General features: G+C 44.1%; 1 protein-coding gene across 2 annotated transcripts in view; it reads left to right on the forward strand.

Annotated features, from left to right (window-relative positions):
• The window catches only part of ANTXRL (ANTXR like), a 166,944-nt gene that overhangs the window by 94,771 nt on the left and 49,146 nt on the right, over positions 1-23,027 (forward strand). For both annotated transcript variants that reach the window (XM_029609652.1, XM_029609654.1), the window contains exons 15-17: positions 4,186-4,284; positions 8,108-8,275; positions 8,380-8,460. In XM_029609652.1, coding sequence (XP_029465512.1) covers positions 4,186-4,284; positions 8,108-8,275; positions 8,380-8,460 — 348 coding nt within the window. The remainder of the gene's footprint in view (positions 1-4,185; positions 4,285-8,107; positions 8,276-8,379; positions 8,461-23,027) is intronic.

Consider the following 23,027-nt stretch of genomic DNA (forward strand, 5'->3'; position numbering starts at 1 on the left):
TCCGGGGCCGACTCCACCCCAATCACCCTATCGCACGCGAAAAGTCCCTTTTCGCACGCGAAAGCTATTGAAAATGACCCCCTTAGATGGCTAAACGGCGACTGCTGAATATGTGTACATATTCGGCGGCCACTACTCAGCCGCATAAGTCCTGCTTATCTGGCTAATTAGCGCTGAATGCGCTTTGAATGTTGACCTCATCCTAAGATGAGTAATAAGACTATGTACACATAAGATGAATAATTCACATATGTACCATAGCTGCCAACATGTGGCCAAGCTACATTGGGTAGTGGAGAAAATTTATGTTGCTATTAGTGAGATGACACCAGAATCAGATCATCTTTTTTGTTTGCTGAGTTGTACAGGGAAATTTCCTAGTTCTGTCCTGCACATATTGTTGGGAGGCAGGAGGGCTCCTATGGATTCAGAGTTTATGTTTACATTTCCCCCCATGACAGTGATGTGTTCAGTGTGTCACATATGTGAGCATCACCTGTCAGGTGTATCCCGACAGAAAAAAGGATTGCGAACCACTGTTCTAGATAACTGATTTCTCTGAGTATGTTCAGCGGCACAGCTGCACTGCTGAATATCCTGTTTTTAGGTTACCTGTAAAAGTTTGTACAGATAAATTACTGGAGTGCCCATGGCTGAATATGGACCTCTTAATTGCCAGCTAGGAATTTTTGCATGCAGTAGAAAGATATTAATCCCAGGAAGTTACGATTCCTCCTGTAGTTGGTGCTACGGGAGGCCTCTCACCTTTCTCTGGAGGCCACTACGAAGCCGGGGCCTTGCCTGATCTGCTTGCCCAGGTTTTGCTCCATGGCCTGGGAGGCCTTCGACGTCCTCTGGGCCTGCCTGAGGCCTGCTTCAGTCTTCGCCTGGACTTCCTGGTTTGGGCCACGCCCTTCTCCCTAGGGGTCGGCCCGCAGCTCTTTTCTCCAGTTATAGGGCCATCCAGGTGTGGCCCATCTGAACTCCTCCCAGGGAGTTGCTTGTTCCTGTCCTATAAAAGGACTTCCTCTGCACTCAGTCCTTGCTGCGGCAATGGCGCTAGTCTACCTAGGCTGTGTCTCCCTTGGACTTCCTGATGTTCCTGCTTGTTCCTGATGTTCCAGTCCTGATGTTCCTGCTTGCTCCTGATGTTCCAGTCCTGATGCTCCAGGATGTGGGACCCATGCCTCCACGAGTTCCTACTTCTGTACTGAGTTCCTAGACTCTTGCTTCTGATTCCTAGTTCCAACTCTGGAGGACCCGAGGGGTTTCCACTACCCTGGGCTGAGTGACTTCCCGAGCTTCTCCCGCTCTTCTCGTGGTCTGCAACCAGCCCCTGGGCTGTATAGGGCACGAAGGAGACAGTGTGGTCTGCGATCGTCCATTTGGGCCGCCTGCTGGCAATGGATTAGTAGGGCGCCTGAGGGTCCTGCTCATCCCTCTTGTTCCTGTCTTCATCCTGACCTCCTCTGTGCTTTGCTCCAAGTTCCAAGGCCTTGCTTTCTCCGCTTCAGTCCTGTGCCAACCTGGCCTCCGTCCAGCCTGCCGCCTCTGCTGCTCCCTGCGGCAGGTCCGAATGGGCTGGGAACGGTCGGAGGACTGTTCAAAGACCACCATAATAGTGTGGTCTCCCGAGGCGTGTAGGTCGGCGGAGTGGCCTGGACTTGGACCGTCTTCATCACCGCAAGGGCACACCTCACTTCTCTTCCACCTAGAGAGCCTTGATATGCCAAGCCTCGAGTGCTTGCTTGAGACTGAAGCTAGCCATAACAGGAACTGAGGCACATTCCTGTGGGTCCTGTAGGTTTTACAAAGATGGGAGATGCTGGCAGATAAGGATAGCTTTGTCTACTCAGTCTGCCCATTTATACCAGCCCACCATGCTGTCAAAGATTGATATTTTTCTTTTTCATTTTATAACGAATCTTTCAGGACATGTGCAATATAAGAATTTATTCTTGATTAGGACAGCATATTCTGGGAAAACAGGATAGGATTTTCCAGCTTAATTCACTGAATTCACTATATTTAAAACTTATATTTTTGTGATCAGCTATAAAAACAAACTTCCATAACAGAATACATGTCAGTCAGACACTAATTGTACAGTATAATCAACAGTGACAGCAAATATCATTCCTGACAACACAAAGTCAAAACAGACATCATCAACTGTACTGGCACACTCACCAGTTTCAGCTCTTAACAGTATAATTCAGACTGATAATGCCACTTACAGTGGTCCCTGGCAGCAAAAAGGTATTGTAACATATATTATGTATACCCTAAGATGAGTAATAAGACTTATGCATACATAAGATAAGTGATTTACTGATGTACCATAGCTGCCAACATATGACCAAGCTACACTGGGTATGAGAAAAGCATCAAAGTTATCACTACAAAATTGACATCAGTTTGTTATAGTTTCTTGCTTATGGTTTTATCATTGTTCCTGGAGCAAATTTAATGTACTCTTCTTTCATATTAATAAAAGCTTATCCATTGTGTAGACTAATTTTGCTGCTCCCCTAATAGAATGCAGAGTTCTCACACACACAAAGCGCCTTCTGTTCTCCTGAATGCAGATTCTGGGTTGAAAGTTTGTACACAGCTGAGTATAAATGAAGGTCACCCTTAACTGAAAATGGCAAGAGACAACACTTTGTGGCTTCTGGCTGATAAGTTGCAGCTGTGAGCACAGGAGTCTTTTATGCTGTTACTGACTGTACAGTGTGATCTGCAGTAGGGGTTGCAGGGAAAAAAAATTCATTTTCGTTTTTTATTCATTTTTGGGAGGTTTCTTTCCCACAAATTTCAGTTCATGGAATGTTTGATTCATTTCATTTGTGTGAAAAAAATGATTCAAACATTTAAAAAATAAAAGGACCAAAAAACAAAAATGGGGTCTCCCAACCACCTGGAAAAATGCCAGGGCCAGGATACCCCCCTGCCTCCTATTTGCCCAGTCTGATGATGTTCCACCAGCGAGGCCTAGGCCCAGGCCGAAACCTTGGCTTTACATAGGCTGAGGCTAAGTCGCTGCAACCTCAGCCTCCGCCTACCCAACGCCGAGGATTTGACCTAATCTGGAGCCCAGGCACGATGCTGTGGCCAGGTCCCAACATCTGGGCCTTGGCCTAGGCAGGAGCCCAGACTCAGGCCTGACGCCAGAGTCTCAGCCTAGATCCAGGTGCGATGCCAGGCCCCGGCCTGGAGGCCAGGTCTCAACGCCTGGATCTCGGCCTAGGGTCAGGCCCATGCCCAGAACCCTGGCTTCACAGCAACTCCCTTGTCATCCTCTTCTTCTTTCTTCTGGTGCCATGTGCTGGGGTCAGGCTGGAGTTAATTAACTCTGGTAAATTTAAATTCACCCCAGCGGACAGTGCCATTTTGATGTATGGGTTGAATGTATCGGAGTTAATGAACTCTGGCATGATTCCAGCATATGGCTTCAGAAGAAAAAAGAGGACGATGTGCATGGAGCTGCAAGGCCTGGGCTCTGGGTCTGGTTCCATGCTCCAGCCTAGGCTGAGGTCCAAGCATCTGGGTCAAGTCACAGTGTTGGGCCTAGGTCTGGGTCGAGGCCCAGGTATCAGGATCTGGCCTCTGGGCTAGGTCACTGCATCGGCTTGGGTCTGGGCTCTGGCCTACGCTGAGGCCCAGGCATAGGACCTGGCCTCTGGATCAGGTCGCAATGTCAGGCCTGGGTCTGGGCTCTGGCCTAGGCTGAGTCCCAGCATCGGGGCCTGGGCTTCGTCGGATACCCGATGGATCAGATATGTTTTCTTTTAATTTTTGGGCCTAGGCGAGGCCCTGTTTCAGGCCTAGGTTGAGCCGGGGCACCAGCATCACGCTTAGGCATAGGCCACAGCCCCTGCTTTGGGCCTCGGCCTATGATCTAGGTGAGGCCCCGGCTTAGGGCCTAGGCCCAGTACATTAGTTTAAAATGAATTGAACGAATAGGGTTCATTTTATTCAAGGGTCCCCAATTCATTTTGGGCCCCCCGAATGATACATATTGACCTTATTCATTGTGTTTTGCATTTTCATTTTAAATGAATATACATCTCTAATCTGCAGAGCCTGAGTCTCAGAATATGCTGCTTTAACACATACAGTTGTTGATCATATGCCATAATGTTTGTATCACACAGAAAACTACATCTTCCTTCTTTTTTCCAGGAATCTGATGATGAGGATGGACTGCCTAAGAAAAAATGGCCAACTGTAGATGCTTCTTATTATGGAGGCCGAGGTGTTGGGGGCATTAAAAGAATGGAGGTATATAATATTTCCTTATTGCCTGGCATAATCTTCTCCTTTTGGAGAAAAAGGATTTTAATACAGTAATTTTCAATAAAATTATAAAAGACCCTGAGATGACAAACTACATCAGGGACTTTAATTATCGGAAGTACTTCAGAGGAGACTTGCATTAGATTTTAGTGCTTTTTGCAATTTGATTCAAGAAGAGTAATTCTTTATTTTATTGCAAGATATTAGTTGCCAAGCAATACAAATGTTAGTTAGATCCATATCCAGTCACTGTCTGGATAGCAAAATTAGCCAGATAAACTTATCCAGCTAACTTTGGACATGTATGCAATAGTGCAGTCACTTTAAGATGGCTATCTTAAAGTTAGTCCGCTAACTATAGGACAGCTCTTTGGCATGACCAGACTTATCCAGATAAGTTATCCAGCTAACTCTAAATATAGGAATTAGCCAGATTGCTAAATCATTTAATGTAACTCCTCCCTAAAACATTCCCGGAATGCCCCTAAGCTATCCAGCAGAATGTTAACCAGATAATAAGATAGCAGGCTAAGCACCCAAGTATTCATTTAGCCAGATAACTTCTGAGTCATCCATCTAAATGCTTCTGAATATGGACCTGAGTGTGTCTATAGGTTTTATAACTTGAGTAGTTGAGGTGTTTTAAAAACCTTTCATTCTCAGAAACACAATTATGCACTATAGAAATATTTAAGAAAAGAGACTCAAAATTAGCAAATTAAGGCCTAGATTCATAATTTTGCACTATTCATGTGATATTTTCATGTCATAAGCTAAGAAGTACCCAGACAGGCATTTCTGAGAGAGAGAGAGACTCTTTGTAAGAGTATTATATATGTAAACTATTTATAACACTGTAGGAGGGTCAACTAGTAACTCAAGGTGAGGTTTTGGTGGTGGTCTAGGGTTTGGGGGGCAGTTTTACATGCACAATCAGAGGTACGAACAGCACACTTAATGTCTACTATGTAACCTCCACCATTAATTTTATGGGTAGTTGGTTCTGCAATATAGAGTTGTAGTTATGTCACTCTGCTTTTAAGTATGTATGGTGTAACAGAATACTACTAGAGCGGGTGTGAGATGCTGGTTTTCAAAAAGGAAAGAAAAGTCTGTAAAAGTGGAGGAGCTTGCCTTTGGAACTCAAGGGATCTGGACTTGTCTGGTTCTGATAAACTGCCAAAGGGCCTTCTGGTTCTTTCAGAAGAGGTCTTACTATTACTACCATAGATGATGGAAGTATCCAGACCCTACTCCTAGGTGCTTATACCTAGTTGTTCTTCAAGGAGCCCTAGTAGGAGGAATGGATACCTACCTCATAAATAACAGTTTTGCCTGTCTGGAGTAATTCTCATCTGATGGGTACAGTGATTATGAGTTATTAATCCATGAGTTATCTAGGATGGTAGACTAGATGTTTAGAAATTAAAGATGTTTTGTTTCGCTGCTAAGAGGTAGACTTATTTTGTTACATTAGCTGTTGGTGGTGTTATCTCTGTTATAGAATCCTGTGACTTATTGTTTGTGATTTTACTGCTGATTTGTCCAGAAGATGTAAATTGTTTGTAAACTGGAGCCACCAAACCTAGGTGTGGTCATGAGTTATTGGATCTCAGGGTGTGGGTTCAAGGTCCTATGACTAATAAGGGAAGTTTGAAGATGAATGGCCAGATTTATATAGGGAAAAGGAAATATATCTGGCCAAATTTTGTTTTATGGCTGTATTGCTTTTTGGCCATATTTTGCAGCTGTTAAACAACACACTGGCTGTCCCTAAGACCAGTCCCCAGGAGCCTCTGGGGATCATTTCTAACCCATTCAGCTTCCAGTACAGCCACAAAAGGGATAAGGGAGCCACAGAGGACAGGGGGGAAGGCATTTTTGTTTTGTTTTGTTTTTTTGGTGGGGCTTTGTTTATTTTGGTTCGACAAATGAACTGAACTAAAATAAACATTAAATAAACCAAATCCTGAAAAAAAACTCAAAACAAAATCCATGCCAAAACAAAAATCTTGCCTTTGCACATTCCTAATCTTGAATATCTTTTGTAAATATTCTTTTGAGTAGGAATTTCTAGCGGGCAGTGATACTGTCTTTATGGGACATATTTATTTTTGGCACACTAATATCCATGGTGACTAAGATGAAGTTAGGGGGCAGTTTGATGATTCTGTCACATTTTCTAAGAAAGTCAGTGCTGCTGGTTGTCAAAGTGAACATTTTAAACACCTAACTTCTATGCATGCTTTTGAAAATTTAACCTGTAATGAAAAATATTGCCTAATGAGTCATTGATATATTGTATTATTATTCTAATTATTTATTCAATTTGACATATTGCCTGTAGTGAATACTTCCAGGTGATTTACATTTGAAAAGCAAACACATAATTAACTAGAGATGTGATTCGGCCGAACCTTTCGGTTTGGCTTTTGTTATCAGCCCGCCGTGGGAAATTTCATTTTCCCGCAGTTCGGGCCAATTTTATTTCGGCTGCCCCCAAAACGAAGCCCGAAATCTGCTCGCAAGTTATAAAATCAGGGGTCGGCGCGCGCAAGGGGGTGCACAAGGGGGTCACAAGGGGGTGCCAAGCCGCACTGCCTTCCCCCGTTCCCTTCCCTCTAACCTGACCTTCCTACCCCTCCCCTAAAATTATTGTTTTACCTTTCTGGGCAGGCACAAGTTGCGTGCGCCGGCCAACTGCCGGCGTGTGATCCCCGGCACAGCAGCAAATATGGCCACTGTGCCGGGATCCTGATCCCACCCCCTCCCCACCCCTTTTTGCAAGCCCCAGGACTTACACGTGTCCCGGGGCTTTACACGTGTCACCGGGCCTTTTTAAAATAGGCCCGGCGCATGCAAGGCCGGTAAATCCTCTGGATTTATGCATGTAACCCTTTTAAAATCCGGCCCAATGTGCGCATAACATTGTGTAAAGTTAATGCCCTCACATGAAATTCTGTGTTAATGATGACATTAGGGAATAGTCCCCAATGCAAATAGATGAGCTAGATTACCTCTTCTTAGTGCTGGAATCTTAACTCCTCCTAGACTGAGGTGGAGTAAAGTTTCCAGAGCTGATGTTAGTCTACTGCAGAAGCTGGAATTCTGGTGCTGGGACTTCTAGTTGGGATTTTATGCATAGAAAACTTGTTTATGCACAAAAAGCATGTTTTCCATGTATAAAAGATGGTTTATTGGCACAAAAAATGCTTTCATCAGTGTAAACTTTTTTTGCACATAAATCTTATTTTATGTGTGGGAAAACTTCATTTGTGCACATAGCTCAAGGGATACTTTAATGCTTGTAAGCATATCTTGCTCTCTTGAAAACTAGATAAATAAACAGTATACCTATGTAAATAAGAATATAATTCTCTTCCAGAGTCCAGATTAAATTGACCTTTGGTCTCATGGCTAATAATGACACCATGATCCAATATATACTTGGATGAAACTTATTCCATATATAATGTTCCATCATTTTTTCTTTGTTCTTGAAACTGCGTAAATAAACTCTATTAAGCGGCCTATATGTTAAGCCAAGAATAGACAACTGTGGTCCTAGAGTGCCCCAAACAGGTCTGGTTTTCAGATAGCCACAATGAATATGCATGAGGTAATGAATATGCATGAGGTATATTTGCATAGCCTGCACTAAGCTTTTTCCAAAAGACGCACAATAAGGAAAATTATTTGTTACAACAGGCCCTAAATGGATATATGCATGATAAAACAATTGCCAACAGCATTTAGTAAGAGTAAATTGAAGCAAATTATTTAAAATGTATCTGTTAATATTAATTAGGTAAGATGGGGTGACAAAGGTTCAACGGAAGAAGGTGCTAAATTAGAAAAACCAAAAAATGCCGTTATCAAACTACCAGAACAAGAATACGAACCTTGGGAGCCCAAGCCTAAAAAGTATTCCCCAAGAAAGGTGCCACTGGAAAGGAAATGGTACACACCAATAAAGGTAACTATTTATGCATTCTTACGCTTTAACAGGACTTTAAGCACTCACGGGGGGCTTTGTTTTTAAGCCTGCTAATGAAATTTATAATGATCTAAATTTTACAGGGTAAACTTGATGCTTTATGGGCTCTTTTTCGACGAGGTTATGATCAAGTATCTCTTATGAGACCCCAGCCAGGAGAAAAGGTAAGGGCTCACAAATGTTTCTTGTTATTAGCAGAGGGAGAAGATGGGTAAAATAAGCAGAGGGCTTAGGTATGGAAACTTGTATGCTCGCCTGCCCAGAATAGAAAAGGTCCAAAAAGAAGAGAGAACAAAGGTAGGGGGGGTTTAGATAGGGCCGGGGGGGGGGGGGGGGGGATTAGGTAGGGGAAGGTGGGGGAAGGTGGGGGGGGGGGGGCGTGGAAGAAAGGGTGATTCCCTGCAGGTGGTCATCTTGCATAGTTAACAGTTGGGAAATATCTTTAGTTAGAGTAGAGTAGGCAGTAACAACAAAGTAGACTCTTTGGGATGATTGATCTTTATCTTCTGACATTTACTATGTTAGTATTCCAGATCCTAACTATGGCCTAAGGTATTACAAACTCACATCTTTTAGGAATTATCAGTCACTCCTAGCCATTAGAATAAAGTATCATAAATCCATATTCTCTGCTATTGTAGCCACAAGCTATGAAATATTTTGTTATCGTCCAATGTCTAATATCAGTACATAACCCTGCCATGGAAATTATTCTTCAGTTCAGACTCTCACCATGAAATATGACTACAAACCTATGTCCCTAATCCTTCTATGGGATAAGTGTCAAACTTGCATCTCTTATCTGTTACAACTGCAGTTCCCATCAAGGGAAGGGGTGTCATAAACCTATGTTCCACCTTGTTTGTTGCTTTTTTTGAACATGCCTGTCAAGATTAATTAGAGGATAAAATTAATCACAGTTTAAGTATTATTATTATTATTTAGTATAGACTATTCCCATTAGTAAATAAGTAGAAGGTACTTTTCAAAATGATTAACATGCTTAAAACTGGGTTTTGCACATGCAAATGCACTTTAAAAATACCTACAGTATATGCCTTTGAATTATCTATAGGTTTTACCTGCATTAAGAGCACTTTAAGTGGGTTAATGGGCTTTAGAAAATTGCTACGCACAACTCCTTTTGATAATTACCTCCTTCGGCTATAATGAGCTTTGAGGGCTTCCTGTGTCACCATACACCAAGACCTCAAGGGCTGAATGGTCTGATAAAGTCACCAGAAACCCAAGAAGTACATTTTGCAGATAGCATTTTTGTATACAAAACCTGACAGCTATATGCATAAAAAGATGAAAGCAGAGAAAACCCAGAAAATAAATTCATAGGCAGAAATCAGAGAGTGAAACTTGGGAACAGGAGTCATGGCAACAAAAAAGTAAGGAAGTGGGTAGAGAATTACGGTATAAGGACTATCTGTTGTGTGTTATACAAATCAATAACAACATAACTGTGCAATCAATTTAAAACTGTTTTCTCTTTCTCTGAATTTTTAGTTGATGTTGCTTGAGCTATTTCATTTAACAGTCTTGGTGGTCTCCTTCACCCTCCCCATAAGCCCATGAAATAGCAGTGTATTGCTACATCATTTACTATGGTACTATACTACATGAGGGTAATTTTCAAACACTCAACATAGCGGGAAAGTTTGGATGCATGCAGTGCTAGAAGACTTTACCTTGTATTTTCAAAGCCAACTTACACCTTTTAAGTTTTCTTTCAAAATGCTTGAGTAATTGGCCAAGTATGTTTACACATTCACAGGCATAACCGTTGTACCTCCTCAGCGGAGGGTGTAACTTAGGCGTGCACACTTATGAACATACTTCTTAAAATCACAAAATATGGGTGTACGTGCTGACGCCACCCCCAACTCTGCCCCCCAGAACACGTCTCCTGAGTATGCATAAATGTACAGGCAAAACCAGGTTACGCACCTACTTTTACGCACACCGAGCCTAGGTCAATTTTAGAGCAGACGTATGCCCCCAAAACCCGGGCCTTATGCGCTTGAATGGCTTTGAAAATTACTCCTGATGGGGGGGGGGTCTAAAATGTGCTTTTTGAAAATTACCACAGGAGTTGTAAGCGAAAAAGGGTACCCGGAAGCAGTTTCCTGCATACTTGTAAGTGGCGTTCCTGAGGATGAAGCTGGGGCAGGGAAATAATTTCTGCACGTACTTTCCATTTTCGAATGTATGTACATAATGTTTTGTGGGAACATTTACCCCTGCTCCCTGGCAGGTTTACATGTGCATTCCTACGCGGCACATAGGTACGCGCAGTCCTGCTAAGTTTCAGAGTGGATTGGCACATGGAAGTCCACTTTGAAAATTCAAGCTGAAGTCCACGTACACAAAATACACGTGGACTTCAGCCCTAGGGGCCCTGTCATAAAATTGGGCTTTATATGTACATCGCCTAAAGCTTTTATTGAAATAAGGTGACTAATAAATCTGAATAAATAAATAAAGAAGTATTATGCATATCTCAACATGTTTATAATTTCAAAGCCAAATAAAATGAAAAAATGCTGCTGTTTCAATGGGCTTTTAGTGAATTGAAACATAGCTCCTTATTTATCAAGAGATTTCCCATAGGCACAGGCTAGGAGGCTAACTTTGATAACTCAGTCTCTTGTGGTGACATCACAGTAAACCAAATTACTCTCTTCATGTTACTTGAATCGGTAAAGTAGATATTGTATGCATATTTAGAATGTCACAGAAAATCTTAAAATTAGAATATATTTTAGTTTGCTTTAGTCTGCAATCCATATAATTGTAATCAGAGAGGGCAATTCTCCTTGTAGTACCACAGAGAACTGGAAAGTAACTAGGCACATGGCTTTTATTCAATAACTCATAACACTGTCAGGGAGGATAACTTTAAAACGAGTGCATGGATGCCCGCATGCATGCATACATGGGCACAAGCGCAATACACTTGAATTTTGGATCGCCCGTGCAAGTGTGCATGCATTTTATAAAATGCACCCCAGCCTGCATGTATGCTCCTAATTTTAAGCACTTGTTTGAGCATCTGTTAATGCTGCATTTTCCATAGGAAATGGCTTTTACACACAGAAGTGGGGTAATTTTATAACAAACGTGCTTGCAGGAAATGACTAGTTTTTCAGATTAGTCTACCAGTTTGCCCAGTCAATCCCTGGCTCATCAAAAATCCCCTGGTTATTCATCCTGCGTGCCAACCTTTCACTCAGTTCAGTCAGTAATTGGCTATTAAGAACGTTATTGTGACTTACACCTGATAAATACCAGAAGAAAACGGGCGCAAGCAACAGCCATAAGCACGCCGCTTGCGCTGGTTATAAAATAGCTACTTATGCGTGTAACTGTTGGCCCCGCCCTGGAATGCCCCTGCCAATCCCCTATCCCACCCATTTTTTAGGCTCGCCTCTTTCTTCATGCACCAGTACTTGTGCGAGGTTTATAAAATAGATTGGACACATGCATATGCTAGATGCATGCACATCTGCACTTTTTGGCAAGCGCATCTCTTTTAAAATACACATTTAAAAGTGTTATATTAGTAACTGTGGAAATTCAATCTTAGTGCCACTTCCCCCAGAGATGGAATCACCCACCTCCCTTTCCCAGATGTTAGCAGATATCACCTGCTGCATCTGCAACATACAACATTCCTCATTTATTGCCTAACTTAGGCCTGGATTTTCTAATATTGCACTGGTTTGTGAATCCTGCGGTGACAGGGGCGGGGGGGGGGGGGGTGAATCGGGGGGACGGGCCTGCGAAAGCCGGCAGCCTTCGCACCACCGCGGTGTTATCGCTGCTGGCTTTTGCACCCAATAGCACCACCGTGAAAGGTGGTGCTATTGGGCGCACTACTGGCGGCGATAATGAGTCTTACCTTATCGCTGCCAGCGAAGTTTCCACAGTATCCACCCTGACACCACCCTGACTCCTCCTCTTCCGGTCCCGACGCCTCCCCAACTCCGCCCCCATCTAGCTGTCGCACGTGAAAAGTCCCTTTTCGCGTGCAATAGGGAGAGAAAATGACCCCCTTAGTGTACTTGGTCTAAAACAACCAAAGACATAGAAAAGCAGCAAGTTTCCATAGCTGTGCCATATAATAATTCTTCACAATGTGTGTTCTTACTGGGTTGAAAGCTACAATTATTTAGGCGAGATGTCTGTAAAGGAAAATGGAGTAAAAAGGGGTGTATCTGTTGTCTCAATTGCTCACTTACAATGCTGGCTGATCTCTGGTTTCTGAGGTAGCTGGTGAGCATAGGAAAGTTATCATTTGAAGACAGACGTGCCCAAACATGCATTCCATGCATGGTGCTAATACCAGAGTGTTAGGAAGAGATATTTCTTCTCTTTTCAGCACACTTTCTTTCTTCAGCATTAGGGGATGGGCTCCTCATTATAAATGGAAATATGCAGCACATGCCCTGTCTGATACCATACAGTGTTATCTGGCTATAATTTCTCCATTTATTATAATCATTTAAAGTAAGATTCTAAAGACTGCCAGCATTATAACAGATCTCTGTAGTATCCTGCATTCAGAAGACTAACCATGGGATTCTCCTATCACTGTCAACAATAGTTCCCTTCCTGCTTCGTCAAGAACACGTGATTTAAAGTAAACAAGCTATACTTTGTAGGTGTTATACAATATTTCAAAAGTACACCCTGAAAACAGAAATATTTCCTGTCCATCAAATAAAACTTTGTATTTCTAAGAAATTTAAAAAAATTGTTTAAGCAGCTTATTGTAATTTCCTCTGGTACCTGGGAACATCCATGTTTGGAGCAGTTTTGTAAAGTAACTCAAAAGGAATGAGTGTATATGATGACATTTGCATCCTCATGACCAATATGAACGCAAGTGTGATAAAATTTGTGAGGTTCTTGTTAACATGGCTGTTCTCGGAGAACTGTGAGATTGCTGAATAATGAACTTAAAAAAATAATGACTTGGCAATAAATATTTTAATTGATAGAACATACTACTATAGCAAGCTACTATAAACCAGATTCCTGCCCCCACGAGCTTATAATATGAACTGAGCTGCATCTGTATCTGAGTGATGCGCTTTGGACCTGTCAAAAAGGGGTTTCAATCCTGCAGAAACTGCAAGCCACCGCAGCCAAGATGAAGGAATATAAAAATGTGTAAAAAATCCCTGTGTGCTCTCCTCTGAATGAAAAATGTTCTGCAAGAGCCAGCATCCAGCACTCACGGTGTTAACAAGTTGGGAAAAGGGCTGTACTGTTTAGCCAGCCCAGAGAACAGCACAACATAGCCAGCAGAGGAGGAAGCCAAATGAATGCTGGGAGACCATTTAAGGTAGAAAAGGCACAATTTGGCTGGCTCTGTGTGTGGGGTGGCAGGGATGTCCAGGAGTTGGAGCCAGGAGCCAGGAAGAGAGGAGTACATCTGGAGCTAATTATCGAGAGGGAGGGACAGAAGTCTGCGCTCTGAGGAAATACACATACTGACAGCTGTTCTTGCTTCATAACTGAGCTACAGTTAAAATCTCAACAAGGGACAGAGAGACTGAGGCACTTGCTTTTCAGAGATATCCAGGCTCAGGAGCACATGGCTGGACCCCCCTCCTAAGTTAAATAATCTAAACTTTGCACAGAGGGTATCTTAGCAGAGGAGAGAGATTTATTTCCTTGTCTTTTGTCCTGAAATTCAGTATCTCATCTTAATTGATTCAGTTTTTCAGCCAAAGTCAAGCATAAACCCTTGCTGGCAAATAAAAACTGATGGACCATGGTCTTTCTGTATGAGACTGAAACCAAGCCCGCTTTCTGTTTAGTACCAAGTAAATCATTTAGGGAAACTCCCCAGGAGAGAGAGGCCTTCCACACACTGCAGTGCTCATCTATTTGATTTATCATCTAACCAGCTCCACCATCAAGAGGGATGCCTTCATGTTTTTATTGGGTTTTTTTCCACACAGTTTTGTGTTTGGGACAGGGTGTACCCTTTACAGACTGGTGACATTGGGGTGGATCTGTCCCACCCCCCCTTTTTTTTTGAGTACTCAGGGGTAAAGACAATTTTTGAAAGCTGTGTACTTCACTGCTGTTTCCCCCAACCTTTCTCTATTAGTGTTCCTTTTTTTTTTTTTTTTTTTTACTGTCCATATGAGATGTTGGTTGCCCCGGCTAACAGGCCATACCCAGTGTTATTTTGCATTCTTGATTTATAATAAGAAAAGTGCAAGTTTATATTATACTTCACCACTGTACTTTCCCCATTTAATGTTCTGGTTGGCTTTACTGTCTGCTTACACAATACTAGTAAAAGGGTTAAGTACTGTTTTATTCTGGTGTGATGATTTTGTCTGGTCTGTGGTGTCATAAGTGAGAAGTTTGTTTGAGAAGGGCACAGAATTGTGGTATCAGGGTGACCGGGACCCTGTCTCATCCCCCACTCAGGCTAAGAACCCGAAGATAAATCTTATTAGTAAATATAATTTCTCATGTGGCACTCCCCACCCCAAGCATAGTCTGGACCAAGGAAGGGCCGCACTACTAATAATTGATATGCATACATCTGAAATGCCACAGGATAAACAAGATACAGTCTATTTTCTAAGGAGAGGGGAAGAACTAAAATCATAGAATTGGTCTTTATTTCCAAAATTCATGTCTTAGATGATGAACATCTACTGATCTGGCCCACATTTCTTTTTTTGTAGCATGAGAAAAAATGCTTTGGCTCAGATACATGCAGATAGTCAGCCATTTACATGTCCTTAGGGATTGTGCAGATTTGCTTTAGGGCTTCATCTGAACTATTCCAATGCAAAATGTACTGAGAGCCAGATGTGCTAAAGGGCTTTCACCGTTTTGGACCTGATTTGCTGAGGCTTTCTTTTCCCATTTCTGTGTCTGTGGGGGAAATGCTTAGCACATCTAGTCCTAAGTAAAGCAAGAACTGACTTACATTTTGACAGCAGTATTCAAAGGAATCTAGTCACCAAACCGTGGAGCTAGATGGCTAGATCCTGTCTGAAAATTGCTCTCCTGATGAGCAGCTCAGTACAGCCATCTAGTTGCACAGTGTGGTTATATCTAGCTGCTCGAAATGTAGTCATTCCCAGGGGGCATAACTCGAAGCAGGGAGAAAACTACACATATATATTGAGTATTCTACTATGCATGCATAATTCCCCTGCCTAATCCTGTCTGCAGAAATAGCAGGGGCAAAGTCTGCGGGTACTTTTGTTACCTGCATAACATGGGGAACATTTTCAAAAGGAAACCGCGTGGATAGTTTCCCCTTTGAAACTTTGCTAAAGGCACTGGGTGCAAAAGTACTCACACACATTGCTACTATGCGGCTTAATGAAAAGTTCCACCATGATAATAGCAGCATCTAATGGCACCATTAGGTTGAGCAAATAGTGATGGAGCCAGGGCTGTTGCTAGATAACATAGCACTCCGGTAAAGGGTTGCTATTGCCTCCTACTCTCCCCTCAACCTTGCAGCACTTCACCTAGAGATTGGAAAGTACTGGACATTCCTTTCCTCCCCACCACCGTCCCCCAAATTTCCAGAGCAAGCTCATCCTTGGCATAGTTGCATTCCTCTTTGGTCTGGGTGTTTGGTGCCTTCTAAATGTGGTGCCCTTGGCAATGGTCTGTGTTGCCTGGGCCGAAATCCAGGCCTGACTTTAGGGTAGCTATATTTTTGAGCCAGACTTACCTGGCTAACTTTATCTGGCTAGCACTCAATGTCACTGCTTACCGGCTAAAAATGTAACCATGCCCCTAGTACGCTTCCGTTGCTGCATCTTTTTATCTAGCTAAATTTTGTCCACGTACCCAGACGAAATTCAGCCAGTCAGGGGAATGAAATATTCAAATCTTAGGTCTTATGCAGCTAGCTCCAAAAGTTAGCCAGACAAAGCCTTTGAATATTGATTTCATAATTTTATTATTACGTTCATATAGATTTTTTTTTTTTATTTTCATTTGAGTTTTTAAATATTTTTTTCAGGTTTTCAAATAAACTGAATGTTTGTGGCTCCTTGTAAACTATCTGTAATCACTTAACTGGGTTTTCTGGGCTTTAGATCCTAGGGTAGCAGTGTTCAAAGCACTGTAAGTCTGGAATTTTCCATAGATTGTTCAGGCGCAGCTGTCTTCAGCGGATAGAGAAACACTGTGTGGAAGGATCCCATCCTATGTTTTTCCCTCATGCTGTTGCTTAGGATTCTGTTAACTCAGAACACAATGTATCTTCTGTTATTCAAGTGACCAAGGAACCTTTGCGATATTACATGGGAACAAGGGTTCTTAGTTACTTAAATAAATCACCACTATGCATAGGAGAGAAAAAGAAATAAAACAGAAGTCAATTAAAATGGAGGGAACTAAAGGATGCATTCTGTGTTGGGGAAGATGTTAGAAATTGCATTGTCCATCTGCAGGATCACGTGGTGAGAAACAGTCTGCCCAGAGTGATTAGAATAAAGAACACAAAGTCACCAGGCCAGAGTGAATGTCAGTTGTCCATAACATGGTGCTGTGTCCCTGGCCCCCTCTTCCTCTCTTCATCCCACCCTACCCCCTATGCTCACACATACACTTGAACCATTGTGTAACCCAAGATCTCAGTGGAGAAATTCCTGCTGGGGCACAAGGCAACACAGAGGATCCTAGACTATGAGGGGAGTTTCTCTGGATCAGTTAATGTGAGGGTAACAGCGCAAGACACCATTATATCTGCTCTTCTGCAGACGCAGTATATTTTGTGGCCCTGTGCTCTGATCTCAGTTCTCATCAGGCCATTACCTGGCTTCCTTCAGTGACCTTATGGCCAGTTTTGGGTTTTTTTTACCTGATCCCATGGCAGACAACTTGATGACTCCTGGCCCAGGCAGCAGCTTATGGAGATCGTGCACCAAAGTTTGCGGCACACCTCTGAGCCACTCCCGCTCTGCGGTCACGTATGATCTACCACAGCAGACACACAAGGGTTGGTCGGGGCCATGGCAGGAGTCAGAAACCAGTCTCAGGAAAAGCGAGCCAACCTGAAACTCCAAGAGTTCAAATTCATCCAAACATGGTGCAGGCAAACCTGTGGCTGCTCCAGACAGAGGCAGTATATGGGCCCACTGCAAGCAGGAGCAATTGGCCAGGGCTTAATTTCTCTCTCATGTGACACAGCTTAGCTGGGGCTGTGGCCAGCATTGGCATCTGCCAGGTGGAAAGACCCCCTAGGCCCATGGTGAAAGACCTCAGGGGATAGTAATCCCCACCCACAGAATGTCCCAGAGGAGACTGCAGGAGTAGGCATGGAAAATTCCTTTGTGGGTGTGGTAAAATTCAACAAAAAATGATGGGAATCCATAGGGCATGACACTGAATGGGGGGAGGGGGGGCCATATACACCATGACCTTTTCTCCCCACAGAAGAATTGCAATCAGTTCAGATCCATGTCTGTAAGGGGGAAAAGGATTGTCAGGATTTAGACTGGAACTCTTCGGTGATGGGAGGCTGGTGCCCGAGCCACTGTGATGAGAGGATGGTGTCCTGCACTAAGCCTGGTGTCAGGACCAGTAATCTCGCCACTGAGGAACTGGATTGCTCCTCAGAATTATAAAAGGAGTTATTGGGTATGAGGAAGTTGCTCTTGCCAGCTTGAGAGCTGCTTAACCATACAGTAGAACTAGAAAGCTACCAGACTAGTATGACCATGGGATTATATGTTGTACTTGTGTTAAATAAAGATTCACAAAAGTTCTGAAAGAGATTGGAAAATTGTTGTACTCAGGCTAGGAAACTGACAGTTTCCTGGGATTGTGGGGTCAAACATGTGTCTATTCCAGTTATGACATCTATGCCACAAGGTCCATGATGTCAAGCTGGAATTCTTCCAATGGCAGCACTGTGATCCAGGGGCACAAGGGCACCTCCAGGTAATGCAGTCATTCCTCGGGGAAGGGCAGATTAGGGTGCACACATTCAGGTGATGCAGCTTCATCAGTAGGAGGTGGTGAGGCAGCCGCAATTAAGGTTTTGCTCTAAGCAATTAGTGCAGCTGGAATCATCAATGATGACGCTGTTGCGGTCTCCACCGCTTCCCCTTCTCTTACTGTGAACAGGGCTCACCTCCACTACTGGAAACGCCGCGTTCCGCACGCCCGGGACCCCTGCAGCTCTGCTGGTTCCTCATGGCGTCCGCCATTGCTTCCCCGTCTCCCCGCTGCCTCGCGCGCGCGTGAGGACGCACACTATGTGCGCACAGCTCCCGGAAGTCTGGCCCCGTCTGTGCTAACGACGCCACGCCCTAAGACTGATTTAACCGGCGTCCGGACGCCTTCTCCTTGCCTTGCAACGAGGTTCACTACTGCCTAGTAGTTCTGAGTTGCGCTTTCGTCTGTTCCTCACTCCTGACCTGACCTTTGGATTGCCTTGACCTTGCTTCAGCTTGCCGCCTGCCTCTGACCTCGGACCGTTCCTGATTCTGCTTCAGCTTGCCGCCTGCCTCAGATCCTGGTCCGTTCCTGGCTCCGCTTCAGCCTGCTCCGGTCCACAGCCAGCTGCAGGCCCCTTTCCAGTCTTCAGCCTGCTCCGGTTCACAGCCAGCCGCAGGTCCCGTTCCAGTCTTCAGCCTGCTCCGGTTCACAGCCAGCCGCAGACCCCGTTCCAGTCTTCAGCCTGCTCCGGTTCACTGCCAGCTACAAACTCTGTTCCTGTGTACAGCCGCTCTGGTTCACAGCCAGCTCCAGACTCCGGTCCAGCCTACAGCCTGCTCCAGTTCGCAGCCTGTCTTCAACTCCTGTCTCACGGTCCAGCTTGCCACAGGTGTTGTTGCTGCCTGCAGTCCTACCTTCAGCTGGTCCTTAACCCGCATTGCTGGCCTACGGACTTGGTGTTCTCTTTGGACTTTCATTGCTACACCCTCTGCCCAGGCTTTCTCTGTTTATAGACTCTGAGCTTTTCTCCTAAGTCCCAAGGTTTCAGGACCCTACGGGCTCCTCCTGGGGGGTTTCTGGTTCCCGGGTGAACATCGCTAGCCTGTGGCTCCGCCTCCCGGCCTACCCTGTCTCCCTGGGTAGTCCGGCCCAAGGGTCCACTATCCTGACTGCAGCACCTAACTGCAACAGACGCCACAGGAATTAGCATTCGGCCTGCAGGAGGGGATGGCATGCAGATGTTTGAGCATCAGAGCCAAACAGGGTACATCACAGTGGCCTAGAAAGAAGCACAAGAGGAAGCAAAAAGGTTAAAAAAAAAAAAAAAGGGTTGCATATCAGGTTCCAAGAGCAGTGCAAGCGATTCCGTAGACTTGTCTGATTTTGACAAATGCTCAGGGCAGGAACTAGTAAGGGGCCCTCTCAGCCTAACTAATCTTACCTAAACGTGAGGGGCGGTCTTGAGATCTTTCAGAAAGAAAATTAGAAAGAAATGTATTGGCATATTCCAACTTCTTGAAGGATGGAGGAAAAGGAGCAGGAGATGGGGGGCTAAGGGGTAAAGGAAATAGAGAAGATAGCTGGAAAGAATAGGAAAATCCTTAGGAAAATCATCAACTGGACCAGGCTCTTTCTACAGATGGTTAGTGTGATTGGGTAGGAGGATCATGTGTACGTCGGTATCGTCCTTCGTTGCACTGATGCATCTTGAAGGCATACAAAGATTATGAGGGATGGGCCTAGCTCAATTATGATGAGCAATTCCAGAACAAAATGGAATAAAAAAGGAAATTGTCATACATACAGTACTCAAGACATTAGTCAGTGGTTAAAATAAAATGCCCTATAAAGTGCAGAATGGGGATGTTCAAAGTCAGCACTTTCAGCATGCCAGCGCATTTATGGGCCAAGCGTTACCCAGAATGGCAATGCATCATTTTTGCAGCCTCCAAGACTGCATATTCAGATCATCTGTTCAGTGTGCACAACAGGTTACCCAGCAAAAAGATGCCGCAGAAAAGGCAAACAACCAAGCCCCATTGCAAGCCTGGTGAGGGGATAATCTTGGTAAAAACCCCTTCCCTAGTGAGAGTAGCCAATATAGCCCCCTAGCTCTCAAGATACCCTAGGGAGTGTGCCATCACAACCCTTTTAGAGGATTTCACCCACAGCTTAGTGTTGTTAAGTGTCCCCGCCATGGCATGGCTCAAGGGGCACATGCAGCAAAAGTTGGACGATGAGTTCAGTATGGGCTGGGTGGTTTTCACTTTTCAGGAGCACCCGTTCTGTCAAATGATGTTGCTGCTACTTGTCATCATCCCAAAGAAGGAATCCAGCAAGCACAGGCTAATCCATCACTTGTTATATCCAAAAAGAGTGAGGGGCTCAGTTGACAGTGTACTGTTTTCTGTCCATGGAAGCGTGCTTACTGATTAGCCCATACTCCTAGAAAGGGAGTACAGGCACTATGCCTTAATTGCAAAGCTAGGTACTGAGTTCACATTTTGGCTTCTTCCAGTTCATCCAGTTTCCTGTTGCTGGGTTTCAAATTTGAGGGACACTTCTTTTGTGATAAATGCATGCCCATGGCTTGTATTTATGTGCTTACTTAAAATGTTCAGTTTAGTCATGCTTTGCGTAATAGTTAAAGTTATGGAAAGCAACAACACTGTACACTACTTCAGCGATTTTTCCTTTGTAGGCCCAGAGACCTCTCAGTCCTCCACATCCCTGGTAATGTACTTCCAGGCCATAGTGATGTATGGTTAGGTGCTGGCACCAGATGGCCTTGAACTGGTGCCTTGGGTCTATTGGACCTCCATCTTTCTTAAGTCTTGATGTACAAAGGCGTTTTCTCCATTCTGTGTCTATGGGGGAAAAAGCATAGTAAATAAGACCCCTTAGTTAACCAGCTGCCTTCTAGGGGAGTGGCCTTCCAGTTAAAGCTTACCAATGGCCGTTACTTTGTTTGTGTTCTGCCCTGTCCACTGTTCCTTGATTGATCCAGCATGAGTCATCCTGGATTGACTGGGCCATCTCTTCCCCTCCCCTCCCCTGCCCCTCCATCTCTTCCCCTCCATCTCTTCCCCTCCCCTGGCTGGCTGCTTCATTTTTTGTGTTTTCCTTGTGAGATCCCGGCTCCTGTGAAATGCTGCACAAGCCTCTGGGTAACTCTTGTGTTCCTGCCTTTATCCTGATCTGTTTGGATTCCTTCACTGCTAACCTTGGCCTGGCTTTGACCCTGAACTTGTAGCTTATTGCTAAGGGTACTGTGTTATCTTGACGAGCAATAAACAAGCATTGTTTGCCGTTCCTAACGTTTGGCTTCAGGCCAGCATTGAACTTTCACAGGGTTCCTGATACCTAGCAACTGTGTGTGCCCAGGCCTGAGGATGCCAACATTTGTTAAAAATCCAGAAAATACAGCCAGTCACAATCATTGTAGGATCCATGAATAAACTACAGTTAAAAATAAAACAGAAAAAGGGAAGAGAATAACTTATATTTGTAAACACACACACACACACACACACACACACACACCCTTTTTGCGGGGATCATCTTTAGCAATTGCAGAGGTGATGAGTAAAGTCTGTCCAGAATTCTCCAGATTATTCTGGAAGGCCCAAGGGGAGACAACACGAACACAAGGTCCATAACCCGATAGCCTGCACAATAAATTTTATTCATTGGAACTAAGAAATAAAACAAAAGAAAAATATTGTGATCTTCCAATTTCATGGCACAAGAGCAAAAAAAAAAAAAATTGAGGGGAAAGCCAACTGAAATAGAGTGCAGTCACTTACAGTTTCCTTTGATAACAATCCTTCATTCTGATTGGATACTTGCAAAATGGTATAACTATTTTTCTTTCTTCAAGGAATCCAATGGCCTTGAGTTCTTGCTTTAAACAAAAACTTCTCAACCCCATGTGCTGTAGGCTTCCCCAGCCAGAACAGTCTTGCTTTCTTCCTGGCTGAGGACTAACCTCCCGGATGGCAGACCAGTGGTCTTGAACTCTCACACTTCAATACCTGCATCACCTTTTCCTCCATACTAGGGGTCCTGAGCTAGGAGCCCTTTAGCACCCTTCATTCTCTCAGTTTCTGTCCGGGACTACCTCCTCTTTGTGCCTCGTGGGAAGCACTTTCATAATCTCCCCAAGACGTGTTCCCTTTGAGGGAAGGCACTTCCCACTGCTCTGATGGACATAACTTTTACCCTTTCTTCTTCATTTAATGCAAGGAAACCAGAAAAGTGTCTGCACACTACTCTGCCTAATCCAAGGGGTTACACAGTATCACTTTCTGAAACGGATTTGAATAATCAGACTTAATCACCTGAGACCTGTATTTTGCTATGAAAGTGCTAAAGGGCTTATTAGCCTAAGCATTGAGCAAATGTGTGCATATTTTGTTTTAGCATCAGCTTATCGACTACATTGAAAGTGACTTTATATGCAGGCATCCATTAATTATTGTTAAGAAAAGTGATACTGGCTTATTAAAAACTGACTTTCCTTTGGAGGCAAGATGGCTATCGGATGGTGAGCAGTGTCCACAGCTGCTCTGACTCTGGGCATTTCTTTCACTTAGCTTACCTGTCCAATGCTGAAATAAGGACACAGTGGCAGTGGCACCTATGGGTGGCTTTGTGATGTCAGGGCACAGGGGCCATGCTGCGGCTGCTCCAGCTTGGGAAACGGGACTCCCTGCATTCTAAGATCCCTCTGCCTCCACTCTGGAACTACCTGCAGGAGCTGACATTTCTGGACTGG

Source organism: Rhinatrema bivittatum, chromosome 7, assembly GCF_901001135.1.
Source record: "Rhinatrema bivittatum chromosome 7, aRhiBiv1.1, whole genome shotgun sequence".
NCBI lineage: Eukaryota > Metazoa > Chordata > Amphibia > Gymnophiona > Rhinatrematidae > Rhinatrema > Rhinatrema bivittatum.